The 18,934-nt window shown below is 49.0% G+C and overlaps 1 protein-coding gene across 1 annotated transcript in view; it reads left to right on the top strand.

The window, feature by feature from the left end:
• LOC147701032 (phospholipase A2 inhibitor and Ly6/PLAUR domain-containing protein-like) overlaps positions 1-18,934 on the top strand; it is a 75,963-nt gene that overhangs the window by 45,029 nt on the left and 12,000 nt on the right. The window contains exon 4 of the mRNA XM_086929292.1: positions 3,096-3,245. Coding sequence (XP_086785418.1) covers positions 3,096-3,245 — 150 coding nt within the window. The remainder of the gene's footprint in view (positions 1-3,095; positions 3,246-18,934) is intronic.

Raw genomic sequence — 18,934 nt, 5'->3', positions numbered from 1 at the left:
TCAATTGAGAGGGACAACATTTCCAGTCTAAGGGGCAGTGTGCATAAGCACGGTTAAGGCTAGGAGGAAGATTAGTCTGTTAAAGGGATTCCAGTTCCATCCCCGAGCCTCAGTTTGCAGGCCGTTTGCTGGCCACCGGTTGTGGACCGGCGCATGGCATCGCTCTGGTCCCAGGGAGCCCCGCCTGCATGGACCCCGGCCATCGGGGGGGAAGGGTCGCGGTTCTGTGCGTGCTCTCGGCCTCAGTCATGGAGGGCACCCCACCTCGTCCAGGCCGCAGCAGCAACCGGCCAAGGATGAGCACGGGTCAAGGGGTGACCCCACCTTCGCCAACCCAGCAACCACCAACGCCAATCAGGCTGTACTCACTGTTTCTGCAGTCCGCTGTCCATTCCGTTGTCAGGGGGGGAGAGGAGCGCACCCCCAGTTGCACCCGGCGCTGGCTGCGCCTCAGTGTCCCGCCGGCCGCTGTTTCTTCCCCCCCTTCCCGTACGGTCATTTTCCTGGCCTCCCCTGCGGTGCTAGTGGATCAGGTCTGAGGTTTGCGGCGTGACCACTGGCAATTCCACAGAGATCTGTGAGTTTGGGATCCCGTAGATGGCTTCGTCGTCATCGCTGGGCGCTGGCTGCTGCCCGTCCTCATGGTGTGATTCCTGGGAGGGTGGGTTGCTGAGCTGAGAAACTTTCCGCAGCGCATCGCGTTGTTCCTGAAGCATCTGATCCAACGGAGGAGAGTGTCGTGACCCTTCTTCTGCCCGCTGGGACTGTTGAGTTCCGTGCCTCCGGCGGTGTCGTGGGCCGCGCCGCCTGGGCCTTGTCTCGCCCCCACGATGGTGCTTGGGTGCTGCGTCCGTGCCTCCGTCCAGCCACTCGCTGACCTCCCCGGGGGTCCCGAAGAAGTACGTGTTGTCCCCCGCCACCACTCTCAGCTTTGCGGGGAAGAGCAGGGAGTATTTGAGGCCTGCAGTGCGTAGCCTTCTCTTTACCTCCAGGAAGTCGTGTCTCTGGCGTTGCACCTGGATGGTGTAGTCGGGGAAAAACATGATCGCCGCATTGTCTATGCGAATTTCACCCATCTTCCTCGTTTCCCGCAGCACTGTGTCACGGTCCCTGTAGTTAAGGATCCTGAAGAGTAGCGGCCTCGGGTTGGCGCCGGTCGCGTAGGGCCTGGTCGGCACACGGTGCGCGCGTTCCACGACAAAGTGGGGCGACAGCGTGCCTTCAGGCAACAGTGTCCGCAGCCAGTCTTCCACATGTTGGGCTGGGCGGTCCCCTTCCCATTTTTCCGGGACCCCTACGAGCCTGACGTTGTTGCGTCTCGCCCTCCCTTCCGCATCTTCGGCCCTATCTTCCAGGAACTCTACTCTGTTCAGTAGGTCCTGCACGTGTCTGTCCGTTTGGGTGACTTTGGGCTCGATCTCCTTCACCGCGCCTTCCAGGACCTTGGTTCGGTCTGACAACTTCCTGTGGTCGTCTTGCAAGAGGGTCAGGTCCACAGCCACGCCGTCTATCTTGGACTCCAGGGAGGTCCTGGTCTGTTGTAGCGATTGTTCCATTCGCTCGACGGCCGCCAGCACGCTGTCCAGTCTCGTGGCCAATTGTTCGGCAGCCATTTTGTCGAGCTGCTTGTTCGCTTTTCCTTTCTGCAGGGCTCCACCAGTCCTGGTGCGGGTCCTCGCCCCCCCTGACATGTGTGAGGGCGCTCTCCTAGCAAAGTTATTGTCTCCGCCACTCAGTTAGCACCTCTGTTTGGTACCTCTGGGATCATCTCCCGCCTGGGTTGGAGGTCCGTGGGTCCGGGGTTCCCCCCCGGTCGTGGCCGGTGCCCCCGCAGGGGGGGGAGGGGGGTCCAGTGGTTCCCCTCCTATCTGTGGCCGTGCAGCCCCCAGCGTAGTGGGCGTCCCAGGGGTCCAAGTATCTCGCGTGTGGCGGATCTCTCCTTCCTGGCCCGTTATCCCCCTGCGCGTGTGTCCGTGCGGAGGGGGGGGGGGTAGTCCGCAATTGCCTCCTCAGGCGCCCTCACTGCGGGAGGGGGGGGGAGGGGGCACGGTCGCTGTGTCACCAGCCGATTATTGCAGGCCTGGCCGGGGGCACCGGTCCGTGTTGGCGAGTAGTAGCTGGCCCCTCCGCCCCGGCCCCTCCGACTCCGCCAGGTGTTGTGTGGCGCCCCAGGGGTCGCCCGACTCTCCCCCTCCTCACCAGGTCGGTTCTCGCTCCTCGGGCGCCTCAGGCGCGCCGGCGGTCTCCTTGCTGGGTTTACGGCGTGGGTGATGGGCCCTCGTCGTCCTTTCGTCAGGGCGGTAGCTACAGGCTGCGTCTCCGCCGAGTCCTTGGCGATCGCTTTCCGGGCGGCGGCCCTCGGGGAGTGTGGGTCGGGCGCGGTGGCGGGTTGTGGGCGGCCTCTCCGTCCCGGTCACTCCGTGCCTGCCTGTGTGCCCCTGGCTCCCCGGACAGCGCCTGACGTTGCGCAGCGTCCCAGGGGCCACCCGACTCTCCCCCTCCTCACCGGGCAGGTCGCGCTCCCGGGCTGCCTCACAGGGGCTGCGACGCTGATGCCGGGCCGTCGTGGTTCGCTGGTCGCATCGGAGGTGGCGAGGCTGGCCTCCGCTGTACCCCCGGTGGTCACTCTCGGTGCAGCGTCGGTCCGCCAGCGGCCCTCAGGGAGTGTGGGCCGGGGCCTACACGCCGGGCCCAAGCCTCGGTCTCTCGTGGTGTCCCTGCCGGCCGGGAGGTCCCCAGGCCCGCAGGAGGGTTGCAGGACAGGCCGGGGTCTGGCCCGATGGAGCCCCGGGCTAAAAGTCAGCCGGGCTGCCGAGATGACCTCCGCGGGTGTCCGCCTGCAATTTCCGGCGGTTTCCGTGTAGTTTAGCGGATAATAGGCTCGGGGAAGGGGAGCTTTTCACGGAGCTCTACCCGAGCACGTCCTCCGCCATTGCGTGCTTAGCCACGCCCCCCTACCGATAGTGATGTGGTCCATGTAAAGACAGGTTCTTATATCCTGTTGAAGTTTAACCAGGCATCATCACCTTTGTGACACTTTGTATTCCTCAAATGTAGTGGAAAAACCCTGAGATGTATTTTCCTTGTTTCTTTAGTGCATCCTATAAATGTGACGGAGAATGGATACAAGTGTCCAGCATGCTTCACGGACCAGTCCTCTGATGGATGCACACCTGCGGAGGACATTCTCTGCGTAGGCAAGGAGGACAAGTGTGCCACCTTCACTAAATCAGGCTCCAGACCAGGTAACCCTCATGGGTGATGCATCATCGTTATCAGTTATTTAATATGGTTACTTATTCACAAATCCCAGGAAAAAGCTGTGCATCATATTGGATAATTTTACAGCGAACTGATATGCTGTGGCTAAGAGCACTAGATAAGGAAACTAGAAAAAATATGCATTTATTTATTCAATGAAGTAAAATTAGCATTTATTTAAATGCATTCGCAATTAATATTTTAAAACACAGTGTTGTGCATTAAAGAAAGAATACATCTAGTATATGAAAGTAGTGAAAACCGGTTGATGGAGTGGAAAAGAACACAACAAGGTCATAGATATGGGAGTACAGTAGAACTTGTAACATTTTAACAGGTGAATGTAACGGGTAAATGACCTTTGCTTGAGGTATATAGGCACAACTGACATATCTGTACTCTTAGGAAGAACTGCATGCAGAACTCAAATGGGATAAAGGTGGGGAGGATCTCTGAAATGGGTGTGGCCTTTGCAGGTATAGCCATGACTTAAATACAAACAATTTCTGTGTGTGTGTGTGTGCCACCAGACCAGTATTTTGGTACACCTAAATCTAGACAAGACACTTTGTTTTGCCAATGGTTGTTTGTGTGGAGAAAATCCAGGGATTGGTTGAATATGTATTCTGAGCATCCCATTGACAGGCTGTAGTAAATGAGAGCCAAAAGTATTCTGCTTACATATTTATTGATGAGTAAAACACTGCAGACTGCTGTCAGCTTGACAACCTGGAAGCCTGGGTCGCTGTGTCAACATTCCACAGCGCGCGCCTGGCTGTCCAGGGGAATGTACCATCATGAGATAACAAGGAGGGGGGAAAGGGAGAGAACAGGGGAAGAGTAAAGCGTTCACTTTAGTTACAACACATCATCCCCCTTAAGGGAAAGAACAGAACAGAACAGGTTGTCTAGTCTATGGTGGTGTGGAATACTATAACTATAGGTGTATGAGTCTATCTCATTATGTACTGTTTGTGCCACTGAGGAGAGGTTCTAAATCTGTCACTCCTTCTGTCTTGTCTGATGGTTTCCCTGATGTCATTACCTCCTGCTCTTCTCACCACTGTCCTATGCTCTCCCCCTTCCGCTGGAACCACTCGATCGTGACTCCATAGTCTCCCATCTTCCACGACCACGGAGTTCCTATTTGGTCGCTGGATGGTCTTGGAGGCATAGAACCGGTTGCCGCCTCTCCATAGTCTCTCTGGTTTCTTTACAAGGACTCCTTGTCCTTCCTGGAATACTCTCTCCTTCACTCCCCACTTCTTGTCATACCATTCCTTATATTTATGTTGACTGTCTTCAATTCTCCTCTTGACTTCTTTGTGCTCGATCTCCTTTGTTTGTTTCCTCTCCATCCACCCTGGTGTGAGTTTGGTGCCCGCTTTTCTTCCCCTCAATAACTCAAAGGGCGTGCATCCAGTGGTGGACTTGGGTGTGGTGTGGTATGCCCACAACATGTCCCTCATGGCCTCCTCTATGTTCTCCCCCGCCCGGTTGGCCAACTGTATGCACTCCTTCAGCATTCGATTGACTCTCTCCACTTTCCCGTTTGCTTTAGGATAATACAGTGGCGTGCGAATGTGGGTCACTAAACAGTCTTTGAGGAAATCCTTCATCTCTTCCGAGATCAGTTGCACACCATTGTCGGTCACCAGAGTTGAGGGTATACCTTCTTGTGCGAACACCTCTTTCAGGAAATCTATTATCATTTTGGTGCTCACGCTGTGGACGGTCTTGCAGGTTATCCAGCTTGAGAAGTAGTCCACTAGAACCAATAAGTACCAATCTTGGGGTCCTTTACCATGGATGGGACCTGCTATATCAAAGCCTAACTTGCTCCATGGCTCCTCCGGTACTTCAACTGGTGACAGCGGTGCTCTTCTCGTGATTTTGGTTTTGTCACTCAGAGCGCACGCGTAGCAATCTCGCACCTTGTCCTCCATTTCTCTGTCCATTGTAGGAAACCAGTAGTCTGCACGAAGTCTGGCTTTGCACAAGCTTCTTCCTAAATGTCCCTCGTGGGCCAGTTCCACTACTTTGTTTCTTAAGTCTTCTGGAGGGACTAATTTCCCTGACTTCAGTATGAAATTACCTTCCACCGACAGATCTTCCCTCACATTCCAAAATGGCTGGATCTCTGTCTCCATGTCCTTGCATTTCTTGGGCCATCCAGATAGTATATACCTCCTCACCTTCTTCAAAACTTTGTCTTGTTCCATCTGTGTTTCCCATGACTCCTTTTCCACTGCTGCAAGACGCACCTCTAAGACCGAGCTACCCATCACTTCCTCGTCCTCTTCACCTTCTGCGGGAGCTCTCGACAGGAAGTCTGAAAACCTATTTTGTTGTCCGGGTATGTAGGATACTCTGAAGTTGTAGGCTTGTAGGCCTACTGCCCATTTCGCTATCCTTGGCGTCATGCTTTCCATGTCCTTCTTGGTGAACAGGGAAACCAAAGGTTTGTGGTCAGTCTGTACTTCAAATGGAATTCCCCAAATGAAAAATTTGTAGTGACAAATGGCCCAATAAACAGCTAGAGCCTCCTTCTCTATGGTCGAGTAATTTTTCTCGGACAATGTGAGTGTTCTTGATGCGAAGGCTATCACATTTATCTTGCTGCCTTCTCTTTGTGCCAAAGTTGCCCCGATGCCTCTGTTGCTTGCATCCGTAGAGATGATGGTTGAACCGTTAGGATCAAACTTCCCTATAAATGGGGCTTCGATGATAGCCTTCTTTATGCTCTTCATGGAAATTTCTTGTTCCTTTCCCCAAACAAAAACACTGTCCTTCTTTATCAGGTCTCTTAGCGGCTGCGACACCATTGCAAAATCCTTGATAAATTTGGACATATATTCAGCCAAGCCTAGGAAAGAAAGTATGTCCTCTTTACTCTTGGGATTGGGAGCAGCCTCCACTGCCTTCACTAAGTCAAGTTTTGGCTTGATGCCTTCTTCCGATAAAGTATGTCCCAGGTAGTCCACCGAACTCACACCTAGTTTGCATTTGGAGGGTTTCGTGGTGAAGCCTACCTCTTCCAACTTTTCCAAGACCCTTCTAGCCATTTCATTGTGTTCTTCTTCGCTACCTCCAAAGATAAGTATATCATCCTGAAAACAGATGGTGTTCCTGCAGTCTTGTAACACATGTTGCATGACTCTTTGGAAAGCAGCAGCTGCTGATGCCAAGCCAAATGGCATTCTCTGAAACTTGAAATTCCCGAATGGAGTTGTGAACGCAGTTAGTAGTTGGGAATCCGGATGGAGCTTGATTTGATAATAGGCGGATGATAGGTCCAGCACACTGAAATACTTGGCCCCCCTTATGGTGCTTGGCATCTCTCCTATTCTGGGAAGAGGAAACCTGTCCACAAGGATATTCGCATTCAGGTCCCTCAGGTCCACACATAGTCTTATGCTGTTCCCTTTATCCTTGGCCATGATGACAATCGGGGCTAGCCAGGCTGAGCTCTCAATTTCTGTAATGACCCCCTCACTGACTAGTCTTTGAAGCTCTTGCTGGAGGGGCTCTCTCATGCGCAATGGTATGGACCTAGTCTTGTGCACTACTGGTACAGCCCCCTCCTTTAACACTATCTTGTGCATGTAGTTCTTAAATACTCCCATCCTATCACTGAACACTTCTCTGTACTCTTGGGTGAGATCCTCTGATATCCCTACAGGGTCAATTAACAGTACCTGTTCACTGTTGTTTGGATCTAGGGTGATCCCCAACTGCTTCTGATGTTTCCAGCTCAATAGGGTCGATCCCCTCGTGGACACATACACCTTTCCTACTGTGTGTCTATCTTTAAATGAGATTCTCATAGTCAACATGCCCTCCAGGGGGATTTTCCCCTCGTTGTAACCCTTGGGACTGATGTCAGGTGGCAACAATTTTACAGGACGGTTGGCAAATTTATCATCAAACACTTTCTTGTCTACTAATGTATATGGGGAACATGAATCTGCATACATGCTAAACTTCACCCCATCTAGTAAGACATCACACTTGGGGTAAACCTCTTCACAGTTATCTTCTTCATCCCCCACTTGGAAAACATAAGACTTTTCCCTTTCCTCTTCCTGGGGTGACTCCTCAATAACATGCACTGCCTTTCCTGGGGCCTTACACACCTTTGAGAAATGCCCCCACCTGTTACATTTTCTGCACTGTACATTCCTTGCCGGACATTTCCAGTTATTGGCCAAGTGATTGGGACTACCACATTTATAGCACACAGAGGAACTTGGCTTGCTACGATTGATCTCTTTACTCTTATCCCCTACTTTACAAACAGTCTCACTCTCTCTGTTTGACCCTTCTGGTGCTTTCATTTCCCTCATGCAACGTGCCGTGTGTTCTAGTCCTTTTGCTATGTTTATTGCTTCCTCAAGATTTGGGTTCTTAGTAAGTAGTTCCTCTTGTATCTTAGTGTCATTGGTGCACCTCACCAGTTGGTCTCTTATTAACGAGTCTGTGAGTTGACCAAACTCACATGTGGCTGACAACCCTCTCAACACCGCTATATAATTGCTCACTTTCTCCTCCCTCTTCTGCACTCTCTTGAAGAACTTATGCCTTTCCATCACCACATTTATTTTCTCCTTAAAGTGTGCCGCTAATTCCCTCAGCGTGCTTTCATAAACGTTGACACCTTCCTCCACAACCTCTTCTTCATCCTCAATCAATCTCCCCGTAATATCTTCGTAAACTTTCCTCCCATGTGTGCCTAAATTGTGTAGTAATATATGTTGTTTACGTACATTAGTGTAGTTGCTACCCCCAATAGCTATCAAGTACGACTTGAAGATACCTTCCCATCTCCTCCAAGGAATATCTGGCTCTCCTAACTCATTGAGGAAAGGTGGGGGTTGGCTCATTCCTGCTCCTGCCATTGCCATAAAATTCCTGAAACCCTTAGTTTATTTAATATTTACTGAAACCAACAATCACCACAGAGATGTGCAAGGGCCTCACTGCCACTGTCTGTGGTTACTCACAAAAGAGCATGCACTGGTAAATACCTTAAGCCTTCACACTTCCCACTTAGACACGTGATACTCTTGAAATGTACCTAGAAAAATAACATTAGCGAGGAAATCCCTGCAGTCCCCTTTCTGCTTCCACAGGTCGAGAAGCTGTGTCCAATGAAATAGCCTTCTTTCCATCCTACAGGCGGGAGCTTCCTGTGTGCAGATTTCTCCTCAGAGCAGTTCCTGTCAGGCCGGCATCGAACATCCGAATTGGAAATTGCCTCAAACGTGTCTGCCCCGGGCCGGCAGCCCCTTCCAACACCTCCGCTGTGCTCGGCTGGAGCTCACACCAGAGCTAGGAGCGGGCACAAACTGCACCGACGCGTCAGGAAACTGCCGGTGAGTGCGCTGCTTGGTGATTAATGTTTTCCGTCACTCCGTTAGTGGAGCGCGCACGAAGCCCAGGATGATTGGAAACTGCCTCACTTCAAACAGCGCGTCAGAGGCTCTCGCGCGCCGGAGCTTCTAGCGGGGTGAGGAGAAACAAAGTGCCTCACCGCGCGGAACCAGGACACCTCGTCACCACTAACTTGGAACTGGGTTTGTTGGCCGCCTTTCCTTCAATTAAGGGGGTGCAGGATGCGATCAATGTGGCTGGATAACGGGTCAAATATTTCCTCAATCCACCATGTGTGCCCGACCCGGCACCCGAGTATAACGATGTCACCAGCCCTGAAACGCTCCTACTTCATCCGCATTTATTCTGCATTTCCCCAGCGCGGTGCTTGCGCGATGCCTGACGTGGCACCCAGGTCGAAAGCCTCTACCACAACAGTATTTCTTTTGTTTATCAATCTTCTCTGTGCCTCGATGTCTCGTAGCGCTATTTCCTTACTTGTGAAGCTCCCACAGCTTCTTGACAGCCAGCATAAGACAGTCGCTCCTGTCTTTACTTCAGTCACAGGCTCCGTTTTATTTTCTTTATCTTCTTTTAGTTGACAAGCATTAAATATCCCAGGGAAACGACAGTCACTGTCCCTGGATCAGTTTCCGAACCCTCGTCGCCAGGAAATGTAGTAAATGAGAGCCAAAAGTATTCTGCTTACATATTTATTGATGAGTAAAACACTGCAGACTGCCGTCAGCTTGACAACCTGGAAGCCTGGGTCGCTGTGTCAACATTCCACAGCGAGCGCCTGGCTGTCCAGGGGAATGTACCATCATGAGATAACAAGGAGGGGGGAAAGGGAGAGAACAGGGGAAGAGTAAAGCGTTCACTTTAGTTACAACACAGGCATTGTGAGAAACTTGCACTGCCTTAGTCTCAAGTCCAGAGCTCTGTCGCAGCTTTTATAAACAGCTGAAGATGGCTTAGTTCAAAGCATGCACCTTACAAGAGTAATATGCTACAAAAGCATACACAAAAAGCAATATCCCGGAGATAGCTAATACTCTAATGGAGTTCAAGATTTGTGACAAGATATGAAATATATACCAGAACAGAATCACTGACATGAATTACCTAAATCTTTATTATATTTATTTTTCAGAAATCCCTGAAAAGTCATGGGCATGAATATAGGCCCCTATAGGGGCTCGTTTCAATGTCCGTTTTAAAATACTATCAGGTCCGAGAGTCAGAGGGACCTGGCCCTTTCAAAGCCTGGCTGCATAAACAGTTAAGCATATGACCTTTGAACTCCCACCCTGTTCTAATGGTATTGGTAGCCAGTGGAAGAGGGTTCCAGTGTTTTGGCCTAGAAGGACCGGACTCAGAAGTGCACAGGGAACTCTTACAACGGTTAAGAAGCAAAAATGAGCTGATATTAGGTTGCAGGAAGTGATATTTTTGCCAAAAGTATGAAGATAGAGGTGCCTGATTCACAAATATGTTGCTGTGATTACACTTGTCACACACCTTAATTCCAAAAGAATTCCAAGGGTAATCGCCCATTTGCGAATGCAAAATTGTTCCCAAATGGGTTGAAAATTACACCTGCATCATGAATATTAATGAGACTGGCAACTTGCGACCCCATGAGGAATCACAACTACTGTCTGAGACACTGTTGTAAATTACATTTTTCAAGTCGCAAAACGACGAAATTTTAAGGATCGTACATCTGGCCCAAAGTGTTCTTGTGTTAAGAAAGTGATATAGAAGGGTATCTAAAGTACTAATGCAGTAGCCCAAGTTCCTGATAACGAAAGAGTTCATTTCAACCATGACTGTACAAAAGGGAGACCACTGCGCAGAAGCTGATCTCACTGTGGAAGTGGAACTAGAATGCATTTTACATAGATTTAGGATTTTAGGCATGGCTTGAGTGGTGATAAAATGGTGGTAGTGGTAAATGCTGTTGTATCAGAAGGAAACTATATATACCTAGGAGTAGCGGTTATAGTAGAAGAGAGCTACAGCTACATGTGGGGGGGCATGGAGTACCATGCCATATTGAACATTTCTCCATTATTGGAACAGACCTTCTGTCCGAGAGATCCCTGCGCTGTAAGAGCTCCAACTCTCATAGAAGGGCTGGGAGGTCCGATCATCAGCTCTACAAAGTGTTGTGACACGTGTGGGGGACACATAAGGGTTCTGTCCGGGCAAAGCCCAGGCCAGGTTGGGCCCATCCATGTCCACCGGAGCCCAGGGACGGTTGAGCTGGGCCCACCGATTGTTTTTAAAACTTGGCCCATCTACCTGCCTGACCCAGCTGGACCATCTCAAACTCATGCAGGTAGTGTGACTACACTACCTTCTGTGTTTTGTCGCTCCTTCATTATCCACTTTCCTGAATGGACTTGTGTAAGGAACCTTTATTGCATGCTCTTATGGGCATGAGGGCAGGAACGCTTGTCCATCTATTGAATCCCATTAGCTTATCAGGGAATTATATGCTTTAATGTAGCTGCTGAGATGGGGTGTTTGCTTTTGCCTCCAGATTACGCTGCTCATCCTATGCACAGCTAAAAACTTCTTACATTCCATTTAATGTTTGCATGACTATGTAGACACGGGCTAGAGGGGTTTGGACATAACTGCAATTTTTTTTGTCTCTGCACCAGTTTAGGGTGGGACTACTTCTCCCAGACATTGTCAGTGCAAGGCGGGAGTCCTGAAGCGAAGGATATAATGTGCCCCTCCAAGTGTACTATAAGGCTCCTAGCGCTAGAAGAGGCTGGGCCTATTTTCTTTCATTTGCAGCTCTCTGACCCACCTGCTATTGTTGTGCAGTGCCCTGGCTGTGCTATCTCTAGGAGGTTGTCAGCTCTGGTGCTTTAGCACCCTCATTTCATGCCAACATACATTTTCTTGTGGTCCTTGCATAGGGGGAATAGAATAATGGTCAAAAAGAAAATCCAAGAGGCAAAGTCATTACTTCTGCCAATACCTCGGGAGGTACAACATTGCTCTCATTTTTGATTTGTGTTGTCTATGTTGTTTCAAAGAAAATAGAACTGGCCGAAAGGTTTCTTTCTCAGGATTTTGGTGTTGCCTCAGGTTGTCCTCTAGCTTCCCCGGCAAGTCCATCCGCAGGTCCAATCATTCTAGTCCTACCCATCACCCCTGGATTAATGCTGGGTATGGCTACAGAAAAGAGGGATGCCCTGCGCACTCCTACATCTTTCTGCAATCAGTGTGGTACACAAATCAGTGACTGTGAACCTAGCTCCAAAAGGAAGCATAAAACAAAGCATGAGGGACGAGCTAAATTACAATGCAGTTTGTCATACTACTGGTCGCAAGGTGTCTGTAGACCCCCCCACGCCTTGCTGCTGTTGGGGCAGGCTTCAATTAAACCTACAGCTGATGATGGTGTACCGTCACCTACCGACTAGGCTGGGACTTTGGACAGATGTTCGTCTTCTGTGCATGCTTGTATTTCTCCATTGTTGGATAAGATTTGTTTCCGGGAACATACTGTAAGCCAGTTGGTTTGTTCTTTATACGTTGCCTCATGTCAACAGATTTTGGCGTATCTGCAGTTGACTAACATTGTTGGTGATAGTACTCCTTCAGCTGTCCTCTTGAGGTTACTGGATAGCATAGGTCCTGACCAGTCCTCCCAAGTTCAAGGTGATTTGTGCCCCCCACAGTCGGGCGCAAGAGGGGTAAATGGCTCAGGGTGCATACTTTAAATTGGGTGCCCTGGACTGGCAGGGCCTAACTCGCAGATTCAAGTGACTCCCCTCAGCTTAAGTCCTGCCTTGACCTCCCCTGCCCGCTATCCATATGTGGCCATTCTTACTGGAGTTCCCCCACCTCAGGTGTGCTGTGAAGAGCCTATGAGCACCATACAAATAAGGTATGTCATCGCTTGATCAATCATACAGTTTTCAAAATCCCTCAATGTGACGACATCCTATTGGTAAGGATGGTGTGTTGGGTGGACTCATCACCCAAAAAACATTAGAGGGGATTGTGTTGTTATCAATTGTAAGAACCCTGGTCTGGATCAGTGGTTGGTAAAGAATTGGGCTAGGGCCTGTTTAGTGAGAGACAACATTAATCTTGTCCCCCTTGCATTTTTCTGTAAGCATTTGTCACCCAGGGAAAGTGTGGGATCATCCAGGGTTGCTGCTGGGGATGCGTTTTCAGGCTTGACCTCCAACTGAATTGTTTCTCTAACTAACCTGGATAGCTTAGACTGGCACCCTGTTCTGTCTACCAGCAATAGCGATATTCTGGCTACTAGTGTCCAAATTCCTTCCCATCAAGGTGCAGCCGTCTCCCACTAATCCACCATGTGCTGCTCCTCATCCATCTGGAGTGTGTATCATCTCCCTTAGTTATGTTGGGCTTCCTCATGTATCCCCCATAGCCTTGGAGTCTCACGTTTTGGGCGACACTCCACTGCACCTGCACTCCTATACTAAGATCATCTCCTTGAATTTTGCTGGATTGTTGTCAAAACTTGAGTACCCTGATTATGGTCTTTCCACAGATTAATTTGACATCTGCCTGTCAGATGTACCAAGTTCTCATGCAGAATAGTGCGGCAGCTGCAAATTTTGCACTGCTTGAGAAGGAGAGAGCAGGAGAGCACCACATTTACAGAAATATGGCACTCTCCTACCCTCTCCGTAGTGTGGAGCTGAGATTAGCTGCCGTACACCACGGGCCACCTTTGCGCCATAGTGCCAAGGTGTCTCTGCGAGTCAAGCATAGGTTTTGTTGTGGAAGGCTACCCTTCCAGTTCAAAATACTATGTTGAGACTAATTTTAGAAATGTTCCAAATTTGTATGTGTGCTGTATAGTGTACCACACATGCCCAGTATCAAAATAAAGGAGGTTGCACAATTTTCTGATGCTAAAGTCTGTCTATTTTATTTAGGAAATTGGACACCCAAGGTATGCCCCCTTGGCATTAAGTAATGCATAGCAGTGCCATGCGCTGCTACGAGATACTTTCACCTAATGTCCAACATTAAACAAATTTGGCACTGGAATGAAAATTCGACAAAATGATTAGGCACTGATATGCTTTACTTTTGTGACACAAACATGGTATATAGGGCCATATGTATCATGCTGCAGTTTTGCGATTCTGAATTAGCGATTTTTGCGAATCGCAAAATCAGAATCGCAAAACAGTATGTATGAAATAAATCGCACAAAAATAGCGATTCCCCAAAAATCGCTATTTTTTGCGATGTCAGAAATTGCGATTCCTTAACGGGAAAAATCACAAATTTGCGAATTTCGCTAATCTGAAAATCGGTAACTCAGGTGCAGCTTGATGACATCACAATCAGGAAGTGTGACTATCCTTGTTGCACCTGCGTTTCTGACGCACAGAGAGAAAGAGAAAACAGAAATGTTCTGAAGCTGAGCTGGAAGTGCTCAGCCAAGAGATGGTCACAAGCCATGAACTGCTGTTTGGTAAAAAAATCTCTCAGGGTGCCTGAGACAAGGAAGAGGTGCATTTGGACAGACATCCAACAAAAGGTGAACGCTGTTGGGGTAACACACAGGAGTGTGGAAGACTTAAGGAAGCACTGGTACGACATGCCCAAGCGCTCCAAGGAGAAGGTGGCTGCCAGGTTGGGTGAAGCCAGGAAGACTGGTGGAGGGACCTCCACTCCCACTGACTCAACACCTTTGGAGGAACTGGTGGAGGGAACCCTACTTCCTGAAAGTGTCATGAACGTGGCCAACCTGGACAGCTCCGACCCCCCGGGACCAGGACAAGGTAGGAGGCATGCCATCATACCCCTGACCCCCCCCCCCCCTAACTACCCCACACACTCAGGGTGACCCAGGGGCAGGACACATCTAGAAGGCCAGTGCAGGTACAAAAGCACACACTGCAATGCATTATGGGAGATCTAGTCACATGCACATAACAGTGGTGCATTTACACCAAGCCAATCCCCAAATGCTTGTGCACATCATCAAAGGAAAAAACAAGATACATGTAATCCCAAAAAGAGATATTTAATAATTTACAAGTGCAAGTCAAAACAGAAAATAAATGTGTGCTTTTACGTCCACAGGATCAACTGCAACACTGGCAACAGGAAGTGAAAGACAGGGCAATTCCCCTACAAGACCAGCGGCTGCGCAGAAGAATGAAACTGAGGACAAGCCTAGCCCAGTGAACCCACCCAAGCGCCGCAGGCGGAATGTTGTGTGCCCACTACTCCCTTTGGAGGACAAGGGCCAGGACACTGATGGTGATGGCCAAACTGATACCACAGCCAGAACCACAACAGCCCCAACTTGCAGAACCAATTGCAGCTGTCCCAAACCAGGCGCAGGTCCCATGCTTCCAGCAGTGGTGCAGCTCCAGGGGATGGGTCCTTGTTTGCGGGCCTGGAGCTCAACATGTTCCATGTACAGCGCCTGCAAGCAAAAAACATAAAGTCACAGCAAAGGGAAGTCAGGGCGGGCTTCAGGAACTTGACATGTGCCATAGAGGCCCTGTGTGCTGAACTCTGGGCCGACCATGCAGCTCGGCATAGGGAGATACAGCGCCTGGACTTGTACACCGGGCAGTGAACCGCCTGTCCTCTGCCACCATTAGCTAGGCGCAGCATCTGCATGAAGTGTGAGGTGGCGCACAATAGCCAGGACGTGGCAAGGGCCCTACTCCAGATCCTTACGGCTGTGGATGAGCTGCGTGCAGTACGCATTACTGGGCCAGGAGTCCTGACTCCCACTGATGAGGACGCCCTATCAGTATGGAGCAGTACCACCCCTAGCCCCCCCCCACCCACCATGGAAAGGCGCTGTAGTGGCCGTAACAGCAGGCCTAGTGGCCCAAGTGAGGTAGGCACTGTGCATCCCAAAACTGGGTCTTCCTCCCGCCACGGCCATTAGTGAGAAGATGTACACCGGACCACAGGATGGATGCAGCTACCCACTGCACACGGACACTTGCCCCTGATGAGATATTTGCTCTGTGCAGGAACATGTGCAGGACATTTTGAAGGACATTGTGTGTCACTCAGCCTGTGTGACATTAATAATCCTGATGTTAAGGAATAAAAAACACAGTCTGACAACTGATATATAGCAGTGTGTCACTTTGTCTTACCTAGAAATAGTTGTGTGTGATTTCATCCCGCCTCTGGCGCCAACAGCTGCACCAAGTACACCGGGGCTGGCATGCGTCCTGGAGCAGGCCCCTCCGCATCTGATGTGTCAGATTCACTGAGCTCCACCGGTTTGCCTTTCCTGGTGGCGATATTGTGCAGCATGGCACATGCTACCACTATCTTGCAACAGGTCTGTGGGCTGTATTGTAGTTCCCCTCTACTCTTGTGAAGGCATCTGAATCGGCGATTTAATATCCCAAATGTCCTCTCAATGGTTGCTCTTGTTGCTATGTGGGCGCTGTTGTACCGCTGCTCCGCTGCATTGGCCGGATTCAGGTAGGGCGTCAGTATGAAGTCACGGACCGCATACGCACTGTCACCTGTGAGGTGGGCGGTATATGGTTAAACACTGTCCTGCACATGCTAACCTTACCAAGTGTGGCCTCTGCTCTAATGTATTTACCTAGTAGATAGCCTTCGCCAAACTCCCCACTTGTGAGTCTATGGTGTATCCCACTGTGGCGGAAGATGAAAGAGTCATACGTGCTGCCAGGGTATTTGGCAATAATGTTCCTGATGATGTGTTTGGCATCACACACCACCTGTATGTTCAGGGAAAGGGAATGGTAGGATTTGCGATTCCTGAACACGTACTCATTCTGGGAGGGGGGGATATTGCAATGTGTGTCCCATCTATGCATCCAATGACGTGGGGAAATTGGGCTATTTGATAAAAGTCCTGTTTGGTCTGGTCTAGTGCCTGTGGGGTGCTTGGGAAATGAATGTGGTGATGTAGCCTCTGTACCATGGCATTAAGGAATGCGTGGAAAAAACACAAAAGTGCACTCTGTGACACACCTCCTACAGAGGCAATCACCCCCTGAAAACTACCAGATGCCAAGAGGTGGAGTGAGCGCAGGACCTGGATGTGGCTGGGGATGGAGTGTGTCCTGCGTGTGGGGTGTTCAAGAAAGGGTTTGAGTTCCTCAATTAAATCAAGGATGCTCTCTTCATCCAGCCTGTAGTGTGTATGGATGCCCTCCTCAGTGCGCTGGAAGATGGTAATGCGCGCACGGAATATCCTCTCCTGGCGTCTCCTCCTCTGTGCAGCAGCTCTGAGACGCGGCCTCCTGGCTATCACGTAAAGCCCAGTCATTGTGGAAAAAAAGTCTGTTGCATTGTGGGACTCGTTATATAGTTTGCACCTGGTTACCACCTGCTCCCTCTTGGTGTTAATTTTGATTCTCTAAAATGCGAATTTTGTGTAATCGCAAATTGGGATTTTTTCATACATTCCATTGCGATTCCTTATTTTGCGATTACCCCATTCGCGAATTTCGTAAACTCTGCTAATCGCAAAATAAGGAATCGCTTGGAAAATCGCAGAATTCAGGGCCTCGCAACGTAAGGAATCTCTATTTTAGGGATTTCCTATTTTGCTCTGCGATTACGCTTCATACATTGGGAATAGTGGATTTTTAGTTGCAAACTCTGTTTTTTGCGATTCGCAGCATTTACGGTTAAAAATGTGCTGATACATATGGGCCAAAATCTTTTTAATCTGCTTTTATGTCATTTGCCCCAGACGCCAAGCAGGGTTTGTCAATTTTTTTTTTTTTTTATTTCAAATCGTTTTTATTGAAGTAAGAAAACAAAAGCAAAAGACAATACAATAAATCTTCCATCAAAAGTGAGTTGATACATATGTTGTCAGACCAGTACAGAAACTACAAATGATAAAAAATAAAGAGAAAAATCACTCTTGCTTGTCACAAAGTTATTGATTAATTTGTCAAACACTTGACGTGTGGATGCAGTGGGTATAGCTCTAACATTCGGACTAGGTTCACACCCATATATCAAAGGTATTATAACAAGGTCGTATTGCTTCAAGGCGGCTCAAAATGGAGGGAAGATTTGTGTAATGATTTCCATAACTTCTTATTGGATGGACACCACGTAGAAGACTGTAATGCCTGATTCGTGGCACCTCTTAGGAAAGACAGCCATTCCTGCCAAATCTTGAAATTTACTTCCTTAGCACATTTCCACTTGCATAAAACAACCTTACATGCCAATGTCAACATTAAGTCCAAAAGTTGGCGATCTTGCTCATTTGCCAATCGCGGTTCCAGCCCCCTTAGAATGACATATACAAATTCCTTCATTGGCTTTATCTTAAATACATGATGAATGCATACAAATATTTTCTCCCAATATTCTCTCAGTAGGGGACAGTTGAATAGCATGTGAGGAAGATCACCAGTCCCTGATTGGCAATTCCAGCACTCCGGAGAGTCACGTAATTTACATTTAAATAGCTTTTCCGGAGTCCAGAACGACCTATTTATGAGCATATACTTTGTCTGGAATAGGATGGGTGATACTTTGTGGGCAAGTGCTGACTTATGAATCAATTCCCAATCCAACTCTATTCCTGTGGTGTTTGGTTCCGCTTCCCATTTCGCTTCCACAGTTCTGTGAGATTTACTGGGCAACGGTAGCAACAGTTTATACACCTTGGAAACAAAGTGACCTGTGTGCATAATGCGTGGGAGATGCGTTATCTGCCATGGAGTGTAGGGTGAGAAGTTACGGCTAGTTAGTGTCGCCTTGACTTTTAGGAAATTATAGAAGTCTATCGGGGGTAGGTCAAACTTCATCTGTAAGCTTGAGAACGGGATTGGTTCGCTATTGTCATACAAATCTCCGGCCAGATTAATACCTTTTCCGGACCATGACTCCCAGAAGAGTTCCACACCCGTGTGTTTAAGGTAGGGGTTTCTCCATAATGACATACATGATGATTTAGAAAATGTCAATTTGGTTTTGTGCGTTTGGTCAAGTCTGAGTAGGGCCCTTCTGGTATTTAACATTATATATCTGGAGTGAGGCAGGTGTGACAGATCCATGGTGATTAAAGACTCAAGAGGAGCATTGCCCATTATTGATCTCTCAATTTCAATCCACACAGGAGTGTAAGTTGGTGATTTTATTAACCATTGAGCACCTTGCTTACAAAGAAAGGCTGTCTGGTAGTTCCTGAACGATGGCAGACCCAGGCCGCCTTTATCTTTCGCCAATTGTAGTTTCTTTAGAGATATCCTGGCTTTCTTGCCCCGCCACAGGAAGTTACCAAACAGCTGGTCTA

Source organism: Lissotriton vulgaris, chromosome 7 (assembly GCF_964263255.1).
Source record: "Lissotriton vulgaris chromosome 7, aLisVul1.2, whole genome shotgun sequence".
Classification (NCBI taxonomy): domain Eukaryota; kingdom Metazoa; phylum Chordata; class Amphibia; order Caudata; family Salamandridae; genus Lissotriton; species Lissotriton vulgaris.
Note: the sequence above shows the minus strand (reverse complement) of the source record. Positions and strands in the feature narration are given on the sequence as shown.